Genomic DNA, 19,606 nt, shown 5'->3' with positions numbered 1-19,606 from the left:
CTTCTAGGTATTTAAATTATGAAATCTTTCTCATCTTACTTTCTCTAAAGTTTCATGTCAATTTCCATAAGAGAACATTTTAAAACAAATGTTGAGTTTACTTATTGTAGTAACACATAACTTGAATAATCAAGCTAAAATGCCTTTCTTCTTCCTTCCATGGAAATTGATTTGCTTTCTATTTCTAGTCAGTTATTAAAATAGAAAGGAAAATTCAATCAAATTTAAGCTTACAGAAAAGTTGCAATAATAGTACCAACAACGCACATTCCCTTTACCCTGTGTATTAGTTATCTATAGCAGTGGACCAAATTACCCCAAGGTTTAGTGGCTTAAAACAAGTACTTTTTTATCTTACAGTTTCTGAGAGTCAGGAAACTGGGAGTGGCTAAGCTGGGTGGTCCTAGCTCAGGGTTTCCTGAAGTCAGTCAGGATGCTGGCAGGGGTTCTTATTGTTCTGTCACTCAGTCCTGTCTGACTCTTTGTGACCCCATGGACTGCAGCATGCCAGGCTTCCCTGTCCTTCACAGTCTCCTGGAGTTTGCTCAGACTCATGTCCATTGAGTCAGTGATGCCATCCAGCCATCTCATCTTCTGCCACCACGTTCTCCTGTCCTCAACCTTTCCCAGCATCAGGGTCTTTTCCAGTGAGTCGGCTCTTCACATCAGGTGGCTAAGGTATTGCAGCTGCAGCTTCAGCTTCAGCATTTCCTTTTAATGGATATTAAGGGTTGATTTCCTTTAGGACTGACTGGCAGGGGCTGTTGTCAGTCAAAGCCTTGATCAGGACTGGAGGAATGGCTCCAAGATGACTCAGTCACGTATCTGTTGATAGGGGGCCTCAGTTCCTGGACACCAGGATGTCCCTACAGGCTGCTTAAGTGTCTTCATGACATGGCAGCTGGTTTCCACTAAACTTGTGTTCTGAGTGAATGAAAAAGAGCTAGCAGGAAGATCGGAGAAGGCAATGGCACCCCACTCCAGTACTCTTGCCTGGAAAATCCCATGGATGGAGGAGTCTGGTAGGCTGCAGTCCATGGGGTCGCTAAGAGTTGGACACAGCTGAGTGACTTCACTTTCACTTTTCACTTTCATGCATTGGAGAAGGAAATGGCAACCCACTCCAGTGTTCTTGCCTGGAGAATCCCAGGGACGGGGGAGCCTGGTGGGCTGCCGTCTATGGGGTTGCACAGAGTTGGACACAACTGAAGCGACTTAGCAGCAGCAGCAGCAGGAAGATGCAGAGCCTTTTATGACCTAAGTATTACTTTGCCAACAAAGGTTCATCTAGTCAAAGCTATGGTTTTTCCAGTAGTCAAATGTATGGATGTGAGAATTGGACCATAAAGTTGAGCACAGAAAAACTGATGCTTTTGGAACTGTGGTGTTGGAGAAGACTCTCAAGATTCCCTTGGACTGCAAGGAGATCAAGCCAGTCAATGGTAAAAGAAACTCCTATGAATCAGTCAGTTCAGTTCAGTTCAGTCCCTCAGTCATGTCCAACTCTTTGTGACCCCATGAATGGCAGCAGGCCAGGCCTCCCTGTCCATCACCAACTCCCAGAGTTCACTCAGACTCACGTCCATCGAGTCAGTGATGCCATCCAGCCATCTCATCCTCTGTCATCCCCTTCTCCTCCTGCCCCCAATCCCTCCCAGCATCAGAGTCTTTTCAATGAGTCAACTCTTCGCATGAGGTGGCCAAAGTACTGGAGTTTCAGCTTCAGCATCATTCCTTCCAAAGAAATCCCAGGGATAATCTCCTTCAGAATGGACTGGTTGGATCTCCTTGCAGTCCAAGGGACTCTCAAGAGTCTTCTCCAACACCACAGTTCAAAAGCATCAATTCTTTGGTGCTCAGCCTTCTTCACAGTCCAACTCTCACATCCATACATGACCACTGGAAAAACCATAGCCTTGACTAGACGAACCTTTGTTGGCAAAGTAATGTCTCTGCTTTTCAATATGCTATCTAGGTTGGTCATAACTTTTCTTCAAGGAGTAAGCATCTTTTAATTTCATGGCTGCAGTCACCATCTGCAGTGATTTTGGAGCCCCCCAAAATAAAGTCTGACACTGTTTCCACTGTTTCCCCATCTATTTCCCATGAAGTGATGGGACCAGATGCCATGATCTTCGTTTTCTGAATGTTGAGCTTTACGCCAACTCTTTGACTCTCTTTGACTTTCATCAAGAGGCTTTTTAGTTCTTCACTTTCTGCCATAAGGGTGGTGTCATCTGCATATCTGAGGTTATTGATGTTTCTCCCAGAAGTCTTGATTCCAGCTTGTGCTTCCTCTAGCCCAGCGTTTCTCATGATGTACTCTGCATATAAGTTAAATGAGCAGGGTGACAATATACAGCCTTGACGTACTCCTTTCCCTATTTGGAACCAGTCTGTTGTTCCATGTCCAGTTCTAACTGTTGCTTCCTCACCTGCATATAGGTTTCTCAAGAGGCAGGTCAGGTGGTCTGGTATTCCCATCTCTTTCAGAATTTTCCACAGTTTATTGTGATCCACACAGCCAAAGGCTTTGGCATAGTCAATAAAGCAGAAATAGATGTTTTTCTGGAACTCTCTTGCTTTTTCCATGATCCAGCAGATGTTGGCAATTTTATCTCTGGTTCCTCTGCCTTTTCTAAAACCTGCTTGAACATCTGGAAGTTCATGGTTCACGTATTGCTGAAGCCTGGCTTGGAGAATTTTGAGCATTACTTTACTACCATGTGAGATGAGTGCAATTGTGTGGTAGTTTGAGCATTCTTTGGCATTGCCTTTCTTTGGGTTTGGAATGAAAACTGACTTTTTCCAGTCCTGTGGCCACTGCTGAGTTTTCCAAATTTGCTGGTATAGACCTCCTTATATGTGCACACATGTTAGTTCCTAACTATTTAAGAGTAGGTAGCATGCATCCCACTCCAGTACTCTTGCCTGGAAAAGCCATGGGCGGAGGAGCCTGGTAGGCTGCAGTCCATGGGGTCGCTAAAAGTCGGACACGACTGAGCGACTTCGCTTTCACTTTTCACTTTCATGCATTGGAGAAGGAAATGGCAACCCACTCCAGTGTTCTTACCTGGAGAATCCCAGGGACGAGGGAGCTTGTTGGGCTGCCGTCTATGGGGTTGCACAGAATCGGACACGACTGAAGTGACTTGGCAGCAGCAGCAGCATGCATCACCGGGCTTCCCAGGTGGCACTAGTGGTAAAGAACCCACCTGCCAGTGCAGAAGACATGAGACCCAGGATCGATCAGTGGATCCGAAGATTCCCTGGAGGCATGACAGCCCACCTCATTCTTGCCTGGAGAATCTCATGGACAGAGGAGCCTGTGGGACTACAGTCCATACTGGTCTCAAAGAACCAGACGACTAAAGTGACTTAGCACGCACACACGCAGCATAGCATGCATCACATTCCTTCACTCGTTAAGACTTCAGTGTATATTTAAGGAAAATAATATTCTTTTATATAACAGTACAGTCACCACAGTCAAATTTAACATCGTGATACTTTAATCTGAAGTCCATAGTCCACTTGTGATAGCTATCCTTTTTCGCAATTTCTGTCAAATTGATTTTTAAACAACCGGGTAAAACAAGTAGTGGGCTACAAAGGGTGCCTTCAATTCAGTTCAGTCGTGTCTGACTCTTTGCGACCCCACGGACTGCAGCACGCCAGGCTTCCCTGTTCACCAACTCCCGGAGTTTACTCAAACTCATGTCCACTGAGTCGGTGATGCCATCCAACCATCTCATCCTCTGTCGTCCCCTTCTCCTCCCTAGGTTCTATCAGTTTTTACTGGCAGGGAATAAAGAAAAGGTCCCATCTGGGGCCAGGGTGCTGCTGGAAATAGGCTTGCTTCAGTAGAGCTCCCGGTATCCCTCAGCCGCCGCCCGTGCCACCCAAATGAAAACTCATTTTATCTCCACTCTTTCAGTTACCCACAATTTATGGAAAACGATTTCAACGTCTCCTTCGGTTCCAGTGTTTGTCAGAACACAGCGGGAGTCAGCCCTGATAGCTGAGGACGCCTGGTTGAAATTCCAGTATAACTGTATATCAGCAGTATTTCCTCGAGTATCTAACATTCAGAAACTTAAAATTCTTCCTCGGTTAAGGGCTCTATCACGGCCCCCAGCGCCCCGGATTGCGGTGAGGCCTGAACGAGTGAAGGGCAGAGGGCTCCCTACACAGGCAGCCCGCCCGCAGGTGGCCCCTTCCGCGCGCCGCCCGCTTCCCTCCCGGCCTCCCTCCCGGCACCGACCGCCCGGCGGCCGAGCAGGCGGGGCGCGTCACGTGGGCGGGGCGGGGCGCACTCGTCGGCCGATCGCACGATGTGACGCGCCGCCGGAGGCAGGCCGGGCCCTCAAGATGGCGGCGGGTGCCCCGAGCGGCTCGGCCCGGCAGTAGTAGCGGGACGGCACTCGCCGCTGGGGCCGGCCGCCCCGGGAGTGGCTGCAGCAGCACCAGGAATCGAGGATGGTAAAATGACCCAGGGGAAGAAGAAGAAAAGGGCCGCGAACCGCAGTATCATGCTGGCCAAAAAGATCATCATTAAGGACGGAGGCACGGTGAGCTGGGTACCGAGCCGGGGAGTGTCGGGCCGGATCTCTTTTCTGCTCCCGACGCGGCCGTCTACAGTCGCCCCTGACTGCCCCACCGCTCCCGGGGGGCCAGTATCTCGGGCTCCCGGGTCTTTCCTCTCTCGCCCCGGCCTGCGACCTCCGGGGCACATCCTCCCGGATGGAGAAGGCTCCCGCCTCTCCCGCACCTGCCGCCCTGCCCTCCGGCCGCCGCTGGAGGCCCTGCGGCCTCGAGCCTACGCGCGCCGCCGCCGCGGGCAGGAATCGACGCCGGGCTCCGCCGCCCGCCGCGCCCCTCGCCTTCGCAGCCTCGTCAGCGCCGTCCAGGCCCCGCGAGGCGGTGGCCGCTCTCTGGAAGCGGCCGGCAGCGACCCTGCCCTCCCGTATGCTGCTCCCGGGGTGGCATCTGGCGCTGCGACCCCACTGGGGCCCCGTAATGCGCTCGCCCCCTTTCTCCACGCCGTTCGGGATCAGTGCTTCTGCTCTCGGCTGCGTCCGGTGCGGTAAACACTGTCCGAAGGTGGGCTCTGCTCCTCGCCGTCCTCTGTCGGGACTGTGCCGGAGGACACCCGGGGCCTAGACTTAAGTGTGTAGTTTTCAAAGAAGAGTTACCACCCTCTTGTTTTAAAATCACCTGGTGTATTTTAAAACAAGAATACTCGATAGAGTTGATCATGGCCTGAGCGTTAGAAGACCTTAAAAAGGAAGACAGATTGAGGACGAGAAAAAATTTTTTTTTCTTTTTAGAAATAGTGTCATCAAAATCAACTTTAGGCATTATGCTGCTGTTAACCGGCAGGGGAGATAGGCCTTTTAATTGAAAATAACTCACTTTTTTTTTTTTTTTAAATGCTGAAAATTCCTCGTTGCTCCTCTCTGGTCTTTGCTGCATTCTTTAATATCAAGTTCTGAACTAGAATAGAAAAGTGAAAGTCATTTCACTTTTTCGAGAAATGTGCAGGAATGGTTCCTTTTATTCCATGTTTGTTTGGAGCCCTCCATTGCTAGAACAGTGCTAAATGTGTAATTAGGCCACCATTGAGGATTTGCTAAATTAATTTGAAATCATTGACAACTTGGTTTGGACATTTCAGAATATGGCCCAGTCAGTATGCTAAAATTTAGAAAGCCTGGGACATATGTAGCAATTACATTATATACCTTTGAAGGTGAAAGTGAAGTTGCTCAGTAGTCTCCAACTCTTTGTGACCCCTATGGGCTGTAGCCTACCAGGCTCCTCCGTCCATGGGATTTTCCAGGCAAGAGTACTGGAGTGGGTTGCCACTCCAGGGGATCTTCTAAACTCATGGGATCGAGCCCTGGTCTCCCGCATTGTAGGCAGACACTTCACCGCTGAGCCACGAGGGAAGTCTGTATACCTTTAGTAACTGTCAAATCTATAGATGTCGTAGCTTTGACATTTGGTGAAAAAAGAACCTTTGAAATTCAAGTCCTCAGATCTCATGTTTTAATTAAACATTAAAAACATTTGATTACATCAGTTATGAATTGTCAAACTTGGTTAGAACTTCATTGATGGGAGAGAAATGGCTTGAAAAAACACTGGTGCCTTTACCAGTCATAAGGACTTAATATTTTAATTTCTTCATACAATCAACAAAATAGAAGCAGCAAAGAATTGTATTTTGTAAAAGCAATTAATATTTAGGATTAATATTGTTTCTAAAAGAGAAGCTGTGTTCAGGAAGCAGACCTCCTTTTTCCTTGTTAAGTTCTATTTTGTTACCTCTCAAGTTTTTTTTTAACTCACTTTATAGCAATTAAATCTTGTGAGATTTAGAACAGGTTTTTGGAACAGGTTTTTGTTTTTGTTTTTAATCTTGGTATTTATTAAAGTTGTGAATTTATAGTTTCCTTTTGGACACAAAACACAATTTTTACCCCAGCAGTAGGTTTTTAAGAGGGCATAGAGAATAAATGAATGTTTCTTTTGAGGGATGTGTGCATGGGGGTGTCATCATTTGTCATTTTTGTGCCCTTATGCTGCACTTTCCATTCTCAGAGCACTGGACACCTCTTTAGAATAGGGACTTCGTTTATGCATCGTTTAATGCCACAGGGCCTACTGTGTGAATTTAAAGTGATAAAAACACATTTAGAGTGATTTTTAAAAATGAGTAGCACATTCTAAAGATCATTTTTTAGTGTAATTTTATTCATTCCTATATATAATTAGGGGATATTTCTGTTTCTGGACGTGCCAGGGTAATTTTTTTACACTGTTTGTGTTTTAACCTACTCTAGCCATAAGTGAAAATGCATATAATTATTATAGTCATAAAAATTGTTTTAAAATCACATTTGTTTTTCTTCTCTACTTAAAATTGATCAGATTACTGTTATGAACACCTTGGTGTCTGAGGCTGTATGGTCATACATGACAATCTCTGAACAGTGTTTCACATCCCTGGCCAATGGTACTGACCTGATCCCCTTCCATTTTCTTCCTAGTGTTCAACAATGTTAAGATTATTTTGCTTTGTCCCCTGCAAATGGCATCTTTTTAAGCTTGATCAGCCAGTTGTAATGTTTGTAAAGCAAAATTAGCAATGAGTTGTTAATGATTTATCAAAAACTTAGCACATGTTTGTTGTAGTTTTTAACAGTTGAAGAAGTGAACCTTTCTAAACAAGCCAGGTTAATCATAAGTTACTAAATGTTTTTCTTTTCTTGAAATTGTATTTCAGTTGGCTCTGAAGCCTAGGTAAGACTAATATGTTGTCTATTTGAGTAGTACGCAATTAAGGTACATCATATGAGTGTGTGATTCTGTATCAGGAGTTCTTAACTTGGGTTTGTTTACCCTGAAGTTATTTGTAAAATTTTCTTTGTACATCTCTCTAGGGAAATTCCATAAAGGTTTCATACTTCCTGAAAGTTTAAGAACAGTTGTTTTGTATGAAAACAACGTAAGTAACTAAAGAATAGTTTCACAGGTTAAATTAAATAAATATTTACTGGGCTTCTCTGGTGGCTCAATTGGTAAAGAATCCTCCAGCAATGCAGGAGACATGGGTTTGATCCTGGATTGGGAAGATCCCCTGGATGAGGGCTTGGCAACCCCCTCCAGTATCTTTACCTGGAGAATCACCATGAACAGAGGAACCTGGGGGAGCTACAGTCCATGGGGTCGCAAAGAGTCAGCTACGACTGAGCGACTTTAACTGTCGGTTATCTAGTGAATACCATTTTACTGATGAAAGTAACTGTGACGTTATTGGTGAATTTGCTTTTGGAAGCATTTACACGTAGAATTGGGCTTCCCAGGTGGTTCAGTGGGCGAGGAATCTGCCTACTATGCAGGAGATGCAGGAGACATGGGTTCGCTTCCTGGGTTGGGAAGATCCCTTGGAGGAGGGCATTCTTGCTGGACTATGGCAACCCACTCCAGTATTCTTGCTGGACTATGCCATGGACAAGAGGAGCCTGGTGGGCTCCATGAGGTCGAAAGAGTCGGACACTACTGAAGCGATTGAGCAGGCACACATAGGATTACTGGGTTTAGTTATGTTTTAATGTATGTAACATTTTGCTACATCTCTTATTCATTGCAGACCACTGAGGAGAGTTAAATTAAAACTGCATTCTGACATTTTAGAATGCTTCCAGTTTTGTTGTTAAATCATTACTATGTTTTGTTGTTAGTCACTAAGTTGTGTCAGACTCTTTGCAACCCCATGGACTGTACGTCACCCCACCCCACCCCCAGGCTCCTTTGTCCGTGGGATTCCCCAGGGATGGAACCGGGTCTCCTACGTTGGCAGGCGGATTCTTTACCACAGAGCCTCCAGTTTGTTTATAAGTATTCTTGGTAGAGCCTAAGAGTTATTTACGTGAGTTATTTGTATTAGCAAAGATAGAAATTTTCCTTATGATTTTTGAAGTTTGCTTGTTTTTTGTTCTGATTTTTATTGTTTTGTGGATACAGAGACTACATCTCTGATAAAGTGAAAATATGTAGATTTTTTTCACAAGTGAATTGGTAAAATGACTTTAAAGATCCGATAGAAAGTAAAGCACATGTGAATTGATTTATTAGAAGTACCTGACAAAAGTAGAATTGACATTTCAAATATGCCCAGAGATGCAGAGTACCAGATTTTTATTCCTGATTTCTCTGATTTTAATCACAATAAATAGGAGTCAAAAACCATTTCAGAAGTCTGGCCCTAAGCTCCGATCCTTTGCACTCTTTACCTGCTAGGGTGACTGAAGGAGTTGCAGAATAGCTCTCTGAACCCCCAGAGAGCAGCCACTGGTTTCTAGAGTGCAGGTAAGCCAGGAAGGGGGCCATGGTGCCTTTCAAAAAGCAGTTGTTCTTTGATATCACTAGCCTTTGCCTAGAATCTTCAGGTTGTACACATGTCCATGGCAAGCTTGTGGCAGGCAGAACCATGGATGATTTACCTGTCTACCTCTGTGAGTCAACACTTGCTTTAGGGTAGTAAATGAGTAAGCAGTTTTCTCCATTTGTATTTCCAGTTTGTCTTACTATAGTTTGAAAACCTGCTTCCCATTATCATCTGTGGAAATTCACTTATAGTTGAAGTGTTGAAGTTTAGGAAAAAGAATAGTTTTTCTCCAAAATCATTCTGACAAATATATATGATTTAAATTTTCAATTATTTAAAAGCTCAAGTTGTCTTTTAGCATTATTTTGAATTGGAAGTGTCAGTTAAAGTAACAGTTGACCATTTCAGCCAGGGTACATATATCAGGATCCCTAAAATGGGTTCATCTCTTTCAGTGCCAGATCACAGTAGCTTGTTCTTAATAATGGCTCTATTTTCTCAATAGTGTATAAATACAGTTATGAATTCTACCACAGGAAATACTTCTTAGGGAGTCTTTAGCAAGAGGTGGTCAATATTTCATCACTTAGCTATATAAATTGAGTAATCAGAGATCACACTAGGACCATTCTTGAGCTCTGTCCTAGACATTGGTGACAGTTTGAGTTTTGTGTTAATGGTTTTGTGTTTTGTTTTGTTTGTTTTTAATTTTATTTTACCTTTTTAGTGAACTTTGTAGTTATTTCAACTGTGTAACCCATTCCGTGTTCATGAGGATAAGCATTTAATGTAATGATTATTTATCTTGATTTAGCAGCCAGCCACATATTTTCCTCTTAAGAATAGAGAGTGCTGCAATGGATTGTCATGTTACTTATCTTTTCAAAATTTATCTCAAAACAGTACAATCATGGGACTTCCTCTGGTGCTCCAGTTGTTAAGATTCCGTGCCAGTACAAAGGCTGTGGATTGGATCCCTAATTGGAGAACTAAGTTCCATGTGCCATGTGGTGTGGCCAAAAAAATAAAAAGCATATGTAGCAATAACAATCTTAAGCTTTAGATCTTTTTTAATTTTTTTAAGAGTAAAACTTGATCTCACTATATTCTTGTCAAATATTTATAAGTGTATTTCATTCTATTTAGGAGCAGTCTAACCCATACCTCTTCACTTCTCTGATAATATACAAATATTGAATAGCTCTTTAAAATTGATCATGTCAGTAAGTAATTTTAAAGTCTCACTGCAAATTAAGCCAAAGTGAGTTAATTAGTATGCATGCTTGCCAAGTCACTTCAGTCATGTCCCACTCCTTGCAACCCTATAAACTGTAGCCTGCCAGGCTTCTCTGTCCATGGGATTCTCCAGGCAAGAAAACTGGAGTGGGTTGCCAGGCCTCCTTCAGGGGACCTTCCTGACCCAGGGATCCATCAAACCCACATCTTTTCTGTCTCCTGCATTGGCAGAAGGGTTCTTTACCATTAGCACCACCTGAGAAGTCCCTTAATTAGTATAATAGTGTCTTTACATGTTTACAATGATTTATACCTTGAGGAAATTAAGGATCAGTTTTCTTTTTGTGACAGATGTAGTGAAACTTACCTTGCCTGATTAAAGTCACAGAAAATAAGAAAACACACACAACATGATACCAGATACTAGCAGTAAAGTCTTATTTCCTCCGGTTATTCCAAATGTGCCAGGATCCTATGAGAGCATAGGATTACAGTTACAGTATTCTCTTTAGGAATTGTTTTTTTTAGTATTCATCCATGAAAAGTTCCAGGTCTTAGATGTCTGTGATTAAGCATTTTTGTGTGTATGTGTACACACAAGATTTTTACATTATTTTAGTTATGTTTCGTTTTATTGTCAAGTTAGTTATGTTTTGCTCAGAGAAATGCAGGATTTCTTTCTGAAGATTTGTTTTATCCTTATTATTGTTTGTTTTTGTTTGTTGTTGTGGCCACACTGCGAGGCATGCAGGATCTTAGTTCCCCAACCAGGGATCGAACCCATGCCCTCTGCAGTGGAAACACGGTGTTGTAACTACTGGTCCTCCAGGGAATTCCCATCTTCCTCATTCTTGATTAGTAGCTTCTCAGTATTAAATTTTAAGTTCAAAATTATTCTTCTTCATACTTTATTTTGTTTTTTGTCATTTTTTTCCAACTTTTGAGAATTTTCAAAACTACAGAAAAGTTGCAAAAATAACATAATGAATATTTATTTGGCTATCCCAGAGATTCATGATTCAACAGTTGTTCACATTTTGCCGCATTTGTTTTTCCTTTCTCTGTGCGTGTTTTTTTCTTTTTTCTTTTTTTTCTGAACCATTTGAATTAGTGGTAGACATCATGATACTTTATCCCTAAAAGGATCACCTGAGAATAAGGATATTTTTCCAGTAGTCATGAATGGATGTGAGAGTTGGACTTAAAGAAATCTGAGTGCCGAAGAATTGATGCCTCTGAACTGTGGTGTTGGAGAAGACTCTTGAGAGTCCCATGGACTGCAAGGAGATCCAACCAGTCCATCCTAAAGGAAACCAATCCTGAGTATTCACTGGAAGGACTTATGCTGAAGCTGAAACCCCAATACTTTGCCCACCTGATGTGAAGAACTGTCTCATTTGAAAAGAGCCTGATGATGGGGAAGATTGAAGGTGGGAGGAGAAGGGGATGACAGAGGATGAGATGGTTGGATGGCATCGCTGACTCAATGGACATGAGTTGAGTAAACTCCAGGAGTTGGTGATGGACAGGGAGGCCTGGCGTGCTATAGTCCATGGGGTCACAAAGAGTCGGACACAACTGAGTGACTGAACTGAACTGAGTTGAACCACATAACTACAATATAATCACCACGTTCAGAAATTTAACATTGATAAAATACTCTTGGGTAGTATATAGTCCATAGTCACCTTTCCCCAATAATCCTAATAACTACTTTATAGTCTTTTTTTGGATGTAGAATTATTACGTTTAGTTGCCATGTATCTTCTGTCTAGATTAGCTTTTTGTTTGGTTTTTAAGCTTAAAATATATATCAATTGATTTTTTTTTTAAATAGACCATTTTGAAAAAAGAGCCTCAGTTTTGCTTATTCTTATGCTTTTCTCACATGGTAATATCCATTTAACAAGTAGGATTATAATGCCCAGTTACTAGTGGACTTAGTTCTTTCTCCTGGCCAAAAACCTGTATAAGTCCCTGATTCATTGATAGGACTGTAACATAAGTTATTACAGTCAATATTCTCCATAACAACTGCTGGATTCATAAACTCGTATTTATTGGGCAATTATAGACTTGGAATTTGAGAATTAGATGAGGATTTAGGTAGGAAATTAATAGTTTACCCCCTAATTGGTAAGAGAGGTAAAGTGACTTACTTAAGTCATCTGGTAGCTTAATGACTCTCTTGATAAGGGTTATCTAATCCATGAGCATGAAATACCCTTTCCATCTTAGGCATTGGGCTATGCAGAGAGATACTAAAATGGTTAAAATTGGATCCCTACTCCTAGATGAATAACAGTTTGTGATGATAATACATGCGTCCATAACCACCGAAACTAGTGTAGCTCCAGACTTGAGCTCTGCAGTTGCCTGGATTGACCGCTCCATCTCTTACTTGCTATATTGGACTCTTCTAAAGTGGAGATAGTAATATGTAACTTGAAAGGATAGGAGGGGTAAATAAGACTATGAATGTAAATCATTATAAGTCTTCAGTGATTTTTATTATTTTAATCTCGTGTATGTACAGTAAACCCATGTGAGAGATGATACAGTATTGAACAGTGGGATATCAGAGGATGTGTGTGTGCGTGCGCTCAGTCACTCAGTTGTGTCCGACTTTGTGACCCCATGGGCTGTAGCCCGCCAGGCTCCTTTGTTCATGGGATTCTCCAGGCAAGAATACTGGAGTGGGTTGCCATGCCCTCCTTCAGGGGATCTTCCTATTCCAGGGATCCAACTCACGTCTCAGGCATCTCCTGCATTGACAAGCGGATTCTTTACCTCTACGCCACTTGGAAGCCCCATCAGAGGATAGAGGATGGGGAGAAGTTGCAAATTTCATTAATGGATGTATTGCCCTTTTAACAGTGTTTAAATACAGTAACCTTATACTGAATACCTAAAGTAATAGGAAGAGGAGACTTACAGAGTAATTCATTTCTGCAGACACTTACTAAGCACTTTTGTGCTGTACATGTATTGCATGCTCTAGATTGTAGAAGAATAAAGCGTAGGGCCTGCCTCAGAGAGCTGAGCACGAGAAAGGTAAAGTTTAGGTTAGATAAAATGAAACAGATACTTTACAAAGCAAAATGCAACTGTAAAAGTTATCAAGTGTTAAAGGATAGAAGAATAAGTAGATTTTTAAAAGGCTTAGCCAAAAGCTTACGTGATGAAATGAAATATGAAAGTATGCTTTGAGAAATGGGAATTAGATTGGAGAGTGGATTCAGGGTTAAAGGGGTTTGTCCCCTGACTTCTGAGTTGAAGTTAGAGGTGACTACCATGGAACCATGTCTCATGCCTACATAAGAAAGAAGTTACTCAGCTGAATGGACTTTTGATACAGTAATAATTATGTTTTTAGGTGGAATATCTTAGCATTTGGGGTTGGGTATGTGTTAGTTTATCCAGAATTTTTCACATTGTACCTCTTTAATTCTGTCAAGAATCCTCAAATATCTGTTGATATGATCTCATTATACTGAACCTTGTACTCTTGATGCTATAAAGATAGTCAGATATTTTCCCTCTAACCTGGCTGTTAACCCTCTTGCCCTGGTCTTTCTCCTCAGGCCATGACCTTTGTATTCGTTCCAAATTGTCCTGGAATTTTGATTATGGATTGCCATGCCATTAAACCTACCAGCCTTATGTCAAAAGTCCTACCTCGAACTTTATGTAATTCCAGACTAGCAAAATATTTTTAAAATTTGTCAATTTTATTAAGATCTTATATTACTTTTGAATTTATTTAAAACAGGATAGATAGATATGTATATAATAACAGCTCTCAAAATTACCAGTCCCTTGGGGCAAGGAACTGTCTCTCCCCCTGCCCTGCTTTAAAATATTGGATTAATCAAGAAGTTTCTCCAGTTTTTTCCATACCATCTTACACATACACCAACACACACTTTTTTCTCCCACCTCTGGGGACATATGAGTGAATGGCTTAGGAGGGCCAAGCATATACAACTACCTATCTTTTTCCATTCTAGTTTTACACAGTAGTTTTTCTCTTAGATAAATAAAACATTTTCCTCTTATTTAAAGTACAATCATGCCTATTAGAAAAGATTTAGAAAACTCAGAACAATAAATAATTTTATGTCACTTAAAATCACTACCTAATATAAACACTATTAACGTTGAGGTTTTTATTTTGTTTTTCGTAGTTGAAATTATTCTACATACACAATTTTATATCCTGCTTTGATTTTTTTTTAATTTAACATTGTCATAAACATGTTTACATGTCATTATAGATTATCCATAAACAGTTTTTGGCTACATATTATTCTATGATTTATATACCATGATTTGATTATAGGATGTATAATTAGGTTGAACATTTAGATTTATATATTTCCTCCTATAAGTGACGCTGCTATGAACATCTTTATGGTGAAACTTTTTCTGAGTGGTTATTTCCGTGATAGAATTTTATGAGCTGTTTTATAAATTGTTTATATACTTTATAGTGTCTTAAGTGCTTTTGTATTGGTTTTCATGAATGCTTTACCTAGTTAAGATATTAATCTTTTGCTGTTTCTCGCATCTTACTTTGTTTTCTTTAAATTCAGCTAATGCTGTCCACTGGAGAAGGCAATGGCACCCCACTCCAGTACTGTTGCCTGGAAAATCCCATGGATGGAGGAGCCTGGTAGGCTGCAGTCCATGGGGTCGCTAAGAGTCAGACACGACTGAGCGACTTCACTTTCACTTTCCACTTTCATGCCTTGGAGAAGGAAATGGCATCCCACTCCAGTGTTCTTGCCTGGAGAATCCCAGGGACGGGGGAGCCTGGTAGGCTGCAGTCCATGGGGTCTCACAGAGTCGGACACGACTGAAGCGGCTTAGCAGCAGCAGTAGCAGCAATGCTGTCCACAGTTTATTGTGATCCATATAGTCAAAGGCTTGGGCGTAGTCAATAAAGCAGAAATAGATGTTTTTCTAGAACTCTCTTGCTTTTCCCATGATCCAGCATATGTTGGTAATTTGATCTCTGGTTCCTCTGCCTTTTCTAAAACCAGCTTGAACATCTGAAGTTCACGGTTCACATATTGCTGAAGCCTGGCTTGGAGAATTTTGGGTATTACTTTACTAGCGTGTGAGATGAGTGCAATTGTGTGGTAGTTTGAGCATTCTTTGGCATTACCTTTCTTTGGGATTGGAATGAACACTGACCTTTTCCAGTCCTGTGGCCACTGCTGAGTTTTCCAAATTTGCTGGCATATTGAGTGCAGCACTTTTACAGCATCATCTTTCAGGATTTGAAATAGCTCAACTGGAATTCCATCACCTCCACTAGCTTTGTTCATAGTGATGCTTTCTAAGGCCCACTTGACTTCACATTCCAGGATGTCTGGCTCTAGATCAGTGATCACACCATCGTGATTATCTGGGTCGTGAAGATCTTTTTGGTACAGTTCTTCTGTGTATTCCTGCCACCTCTTCTTAATATCTTCTGCTTCTGTTAGGTCTATACCATTTCTGTCCTTTATCGAGCCCATCTTTGCATGAAATGTTCCCTTGGTATCTCTGATTTTCTTGAAGAGATCTCTAGTCTTTCCCATTCTGTTGTTTTCCTCTATTTCTTTGCATTGATCGCTGAGGAAGGCTTTCTTGTCTCTCCTTGCTATTCTTTGGAACTCTGCATTCAGATGTTTATATCTTTCCTTTTCTCCTTTGCTTTTCACTTCTCTTCTTTTCACAGCTATTTGTAAGGCCTCCCCAGACAGCCATTTTGCTTTTTTGCATTTCTTTTCCATGGGGATGGTCTTGATCCCTGTCTCCTGTACAGTGTCACAAACCTCATACCATAGTTAATCAGGCACTCTATCTATCAGATCTAGGCCCTTAAATCTATTTCTCACTTCTACTGTATAATTGTAAGGGATTTGATTTAGGTCATACCTGAATGGTCTAGTGGTTTTCTCCACTTTGTTCAATTTAAGTCTGAATTTGGCAATAAGGAGTTCATGATCTGAGCCACAGTCAGCTCCCGGTCTTGTTTTTGTTGACTGTATAGAGCTTCTCCATCTTTGGCTGCAAAGAATATAGTCAGTCTGATTTCGGTGTTGGCCATCTGGTGATGTCCGTGTGTAGAGTCTTCTCTTGTGTTGTTGGAAGAGGGTGTTTGCTATGACCAGTGCATTTTCTTGGCAAAACTCTATTAGTCTTTGCCCTGCTTCATTCCATATTCCAAGGCCAAATTTGCCTGTTACTCCAGGTATTTCTTGAATTCCTACTTTTGCATTCCAGTCCCCTATAATGAAAAGGACATCTTTTTTGGGGTTAGTTCTAAAAGGTCTTGTAGGTCTTCACAGAACGGTTCAACTTCAGCTTCTTCAGCGTTACTGGTTGGGGCATAGACTTGGATTACTGTGATATTGAATAGTTTGCCTTGGAAACGAACAGAGATCATTCTGTCGTTTTTGAGATTGCATCCAAGTACTGCATTACAGACTCTTGTTGACCATGATGGCTACTCCATTTCTTCTGAGGAATTCCTGCCCGCAGTAGTAGATACAATGGTCGTTTGAGTTAAATTCACCCATTCCAGTCCATTTGAGTTCGCTGATTCCTAGAATGTTGACATTCACTCTTGCCATCTCTTGTTTGACCACTTCCAATTTGCCTTGATTCATGGACCTGACATTCCAGGTTCCTATGCAATATTGCTCTTTATAGCATCGGACCTTGCTTCTATCACCAGTCACATCCACAGCTGGGTATTGTTTTTGCTTTGGCTCCATCCCTTCATTCTTTCTGGAGTTATTTCTCCACTGATCTCCGGTAGCATATTGGGCACCTACTGACCTGGGGAGTTCCTCTTTCAGTATCCTATCATTTTGCCTTTTCATACTGTTCATGGGGTTCTCAAGGCAAGAATACTGAAGTAGTTTGCCATTCCCTTCTCCAGTAGACCACATTCTGTCAGATCTCTCCACCATGACCCGCCGGTCTTGGGTTGCCCCACAGTCATGGCTTCCTTTCATTGAGTTAGACAAGGCTGTGGTCCTAGTGTGATTAGATTGACTAGTTTTCTGTGAGTATGGTTTCAGTGTGTCTGCCCTCTGATGACCTCTTGCAACACCTACTGTCTTACTTGGGTTTCTCTTACCTTGGGCATGGGGTATCTCTTTGTGGCTGCTCCAGCAAAGTGCAGCCGCTGCTCCTTACCTTGGACGAGGGGTATCTCCTCACTGCCGCCCTTCCTGACCTTCAACGTGGGATAGCTCCTCTAGGCCCTCCTGCGCCTGCGCAGCCACCGCTCCTTAGACAACGGGTTGGTCCTCTAGGCTGCTGCCCCGGCCTCGGGCGTGGGGTAGCTCCTCCCGGCCGCCGCCCCTGGCCTCAGACGCGGGGTAGCTCTTCTCGGTGGTTCCTGTGCGGTCGCAGCCTGGCAGTCTCGCCGCTGCCCCTGACCTCTGACGTGTGGTAACTCCTCTTGGCCGCCGCCCTTCGGGCATGGGGTACTCGCAGCTTCTGCCCCTGATCTAGGACATGGGGTAGCTCCTCTCTGCTGTACTTAGTGCACCAGTTGCAGCTGCCCGCGCTTCTGTGGATCACAATAAATTGTGGAAAATTCTGAAAGAGATGGGAATACCAGACCACCTGACCTGCCTCTTGAGAAATCTGTATGCAAGTCAGGAAGCAACAGTTAGAACTGGACATGGAACAACAGACTGGTTCCAAATAGGAAAAGGAGTACGTCAAGGCTGTATATTGTCACCCTGCTTATTTAACTTCTATGCATAGTACATCATGAGAAACGCTGGGCTGGAAGAAGCACAAGCTGGAATCAAGATTGCTGGGAGAAATATCAGTAACCTCATATATGCAGATGACACCACCTTTATGGCAGAAAGTGAAGAGGACCCAAAAAACCTCTTGATGAAAGTCAAAGCGGAGAGTGAAAAAGTTGTCTTAAAGCTCAACATTCAGAAAACGAAGATCATGGCATCTGGTCCCATCACTTCATGGCAAATAGATGGGGAAACAGTGTCAGACTTTATTTTTTTGGGCTCCAAAATCACTGCAGATGGTGACTGCAGCCATGAAATTAAAAGACGCTTACTCCTTGGAAGGAAAGTTATGACCAACCTAGATAGCATATTCAAAAGCAGAGACATTACTTTGCCAACAAAGGTCCGTCTAGTCCAGGCTATGGTTTTTCCTGTGGTCATGTATGGATGTGACAGTTGGACTGTGAAGAAGGCTGAGCACCGAAGAATTGATGCTTTTGAACTGTGGTGTTGGAGAAGACTCTTGAGAGTCCCTTGGACTGCAAGGAGATACAACCAGTCCATTCTGAAGGAGATCAGCCCTGGGATTTTTTGGAAGGAATGATGCTGAAGCTGAAACTCCAGTACTTTGGCCACCTCATGCGAAGAGTTGACTCACTGGAAAAGACTCTGATGCTGGGAGGGATTGGGGGCAGGAGGAGAAGGGGATGACAGAGGATGAGATGGCTGGATGGCATCACTGACTCGATGGACGTGAGTCTGAGTGAACTCTGGGAGTTGGTGATGGACAGGGAGGCCCGGTGTGCTGCGATTCATGGGGTCGCAAAGAGTCGGACATGACTGAGCGACTGTACTGAACTGAACTGAATTCTGTCCATGTTTTTTCTGAAATCAATATGCCTAAAACGAATTAATGTTTTATTCTTTCCCCTCTCCTCACTGTCCAGCTGACCAGGCAGAAACTGAAATCTTTCATCTTCGATCTTCTCTACCCTCTTCTGCTACATCTAGTCATCCCCAAACTGAGTCCTTATACTTTCTCAAATATTTTTTGTATCTATACAGTTCACTCCATCCCCACTACCTCTGTCTTATTTGTCTGATAAGTTTTCCCAGCACTGTCCTTGAGTGATTAAGTATGCTTCACTTGAAGCAGCCACTTTTAACACACTTATTTTCTTCTAGGCTTTTGGGTCCATGTGTATATTTATACACATTGTCATGTAATTATCATCTTACTTTTTATTATCATTTCCCAGTTTTCTAAGAAACGCAGGTGTTCTTGAGATACGTCTTTTATATGACAGAAGGATTTCATGGTCACATTTGGAAAACAGTGCATACTGTAGCTTTCTGGAGATTCATAATATGCATTAGTGTGTTAAAGGCCCTCAGAAGTTCTATGTATTCTAATAGGTATTGAATATATGTGATGAACAAAACTAGTTTGGAGCTTATGAAATCCTACGGAGTTTTTTCCTAACCTTGTCTTACTATCCTTGCTGTGTTTGGTACTGGGCATTATTCTTTCCTCTCTAAAACTGCTCCTTTGTCACCTGTGACACTGAATTCTCTTGATTTTCCTGATAGTTCTTTCATGGCTCCTTCTTTATTTTAATGAGTTCCTTTTCCTCTGCGCTATACAGTAGACCCATGAATGTGGGTTTGAACTGTGTGGGTTCACTTATATATGGACTTTTTTTAATAAATA

General features: G+C 42.5%; 1 protein-coding gene across 4 annotated transcripts in view; it reads left to right on the top strand.

Moving 5' to 3' along the window:
- The first annotated feature begins 574 nt into the window (after positions 1 to 574).
- MFSD14A (major facilitator superfamily domain containing 14A) overlaps positions 575 to 19,606 on the top strand; it is a 57,162-nt gene continuing 38,130 nt past the window's right edge. For 2 of the 4 annotated variants that reach the window (XM_061411070.1, XM_061411072.1), the window contains exon 1: positions 4,316 to 4,571. In XM_061411070.1, coding sequence (XP_061267054.1) covers positions 4,488 to 4,571 — 84 coding nt within the window. In that variant the 5' untranslated portion in view covers positions 4,316 to 4,487. Of the gene's footprint in view, positions 679 to 4,315; positions 4,572 to 19,606 lie in introns of those variants that run through there. The other 2 variants (XM_061411073.1, XM_061411071.1) reach the window with 2 other exon arrangements.

The sequence above is a fragment of the Bos javanicus genome, chromosome 3 (genome assembly GCF_032452875.1).
Source record: "Bos javanicus breed banteng chromosome 3, ARS-OSU_banteng_1.0, whole genome shotgun sequence".
Taxonomy (NCBI): domain Eukaryota; kingdom Metazoa; phylum Chordata; class Mammalia; order Artiodactyla; family Bovidae; genus Bos; species Bos javanicus.
The sequence above is the reverse complement of the archived record's forward strand: the minus strand, read 5'-3'. Positions and strand labels throughout refer to the sequence as shown.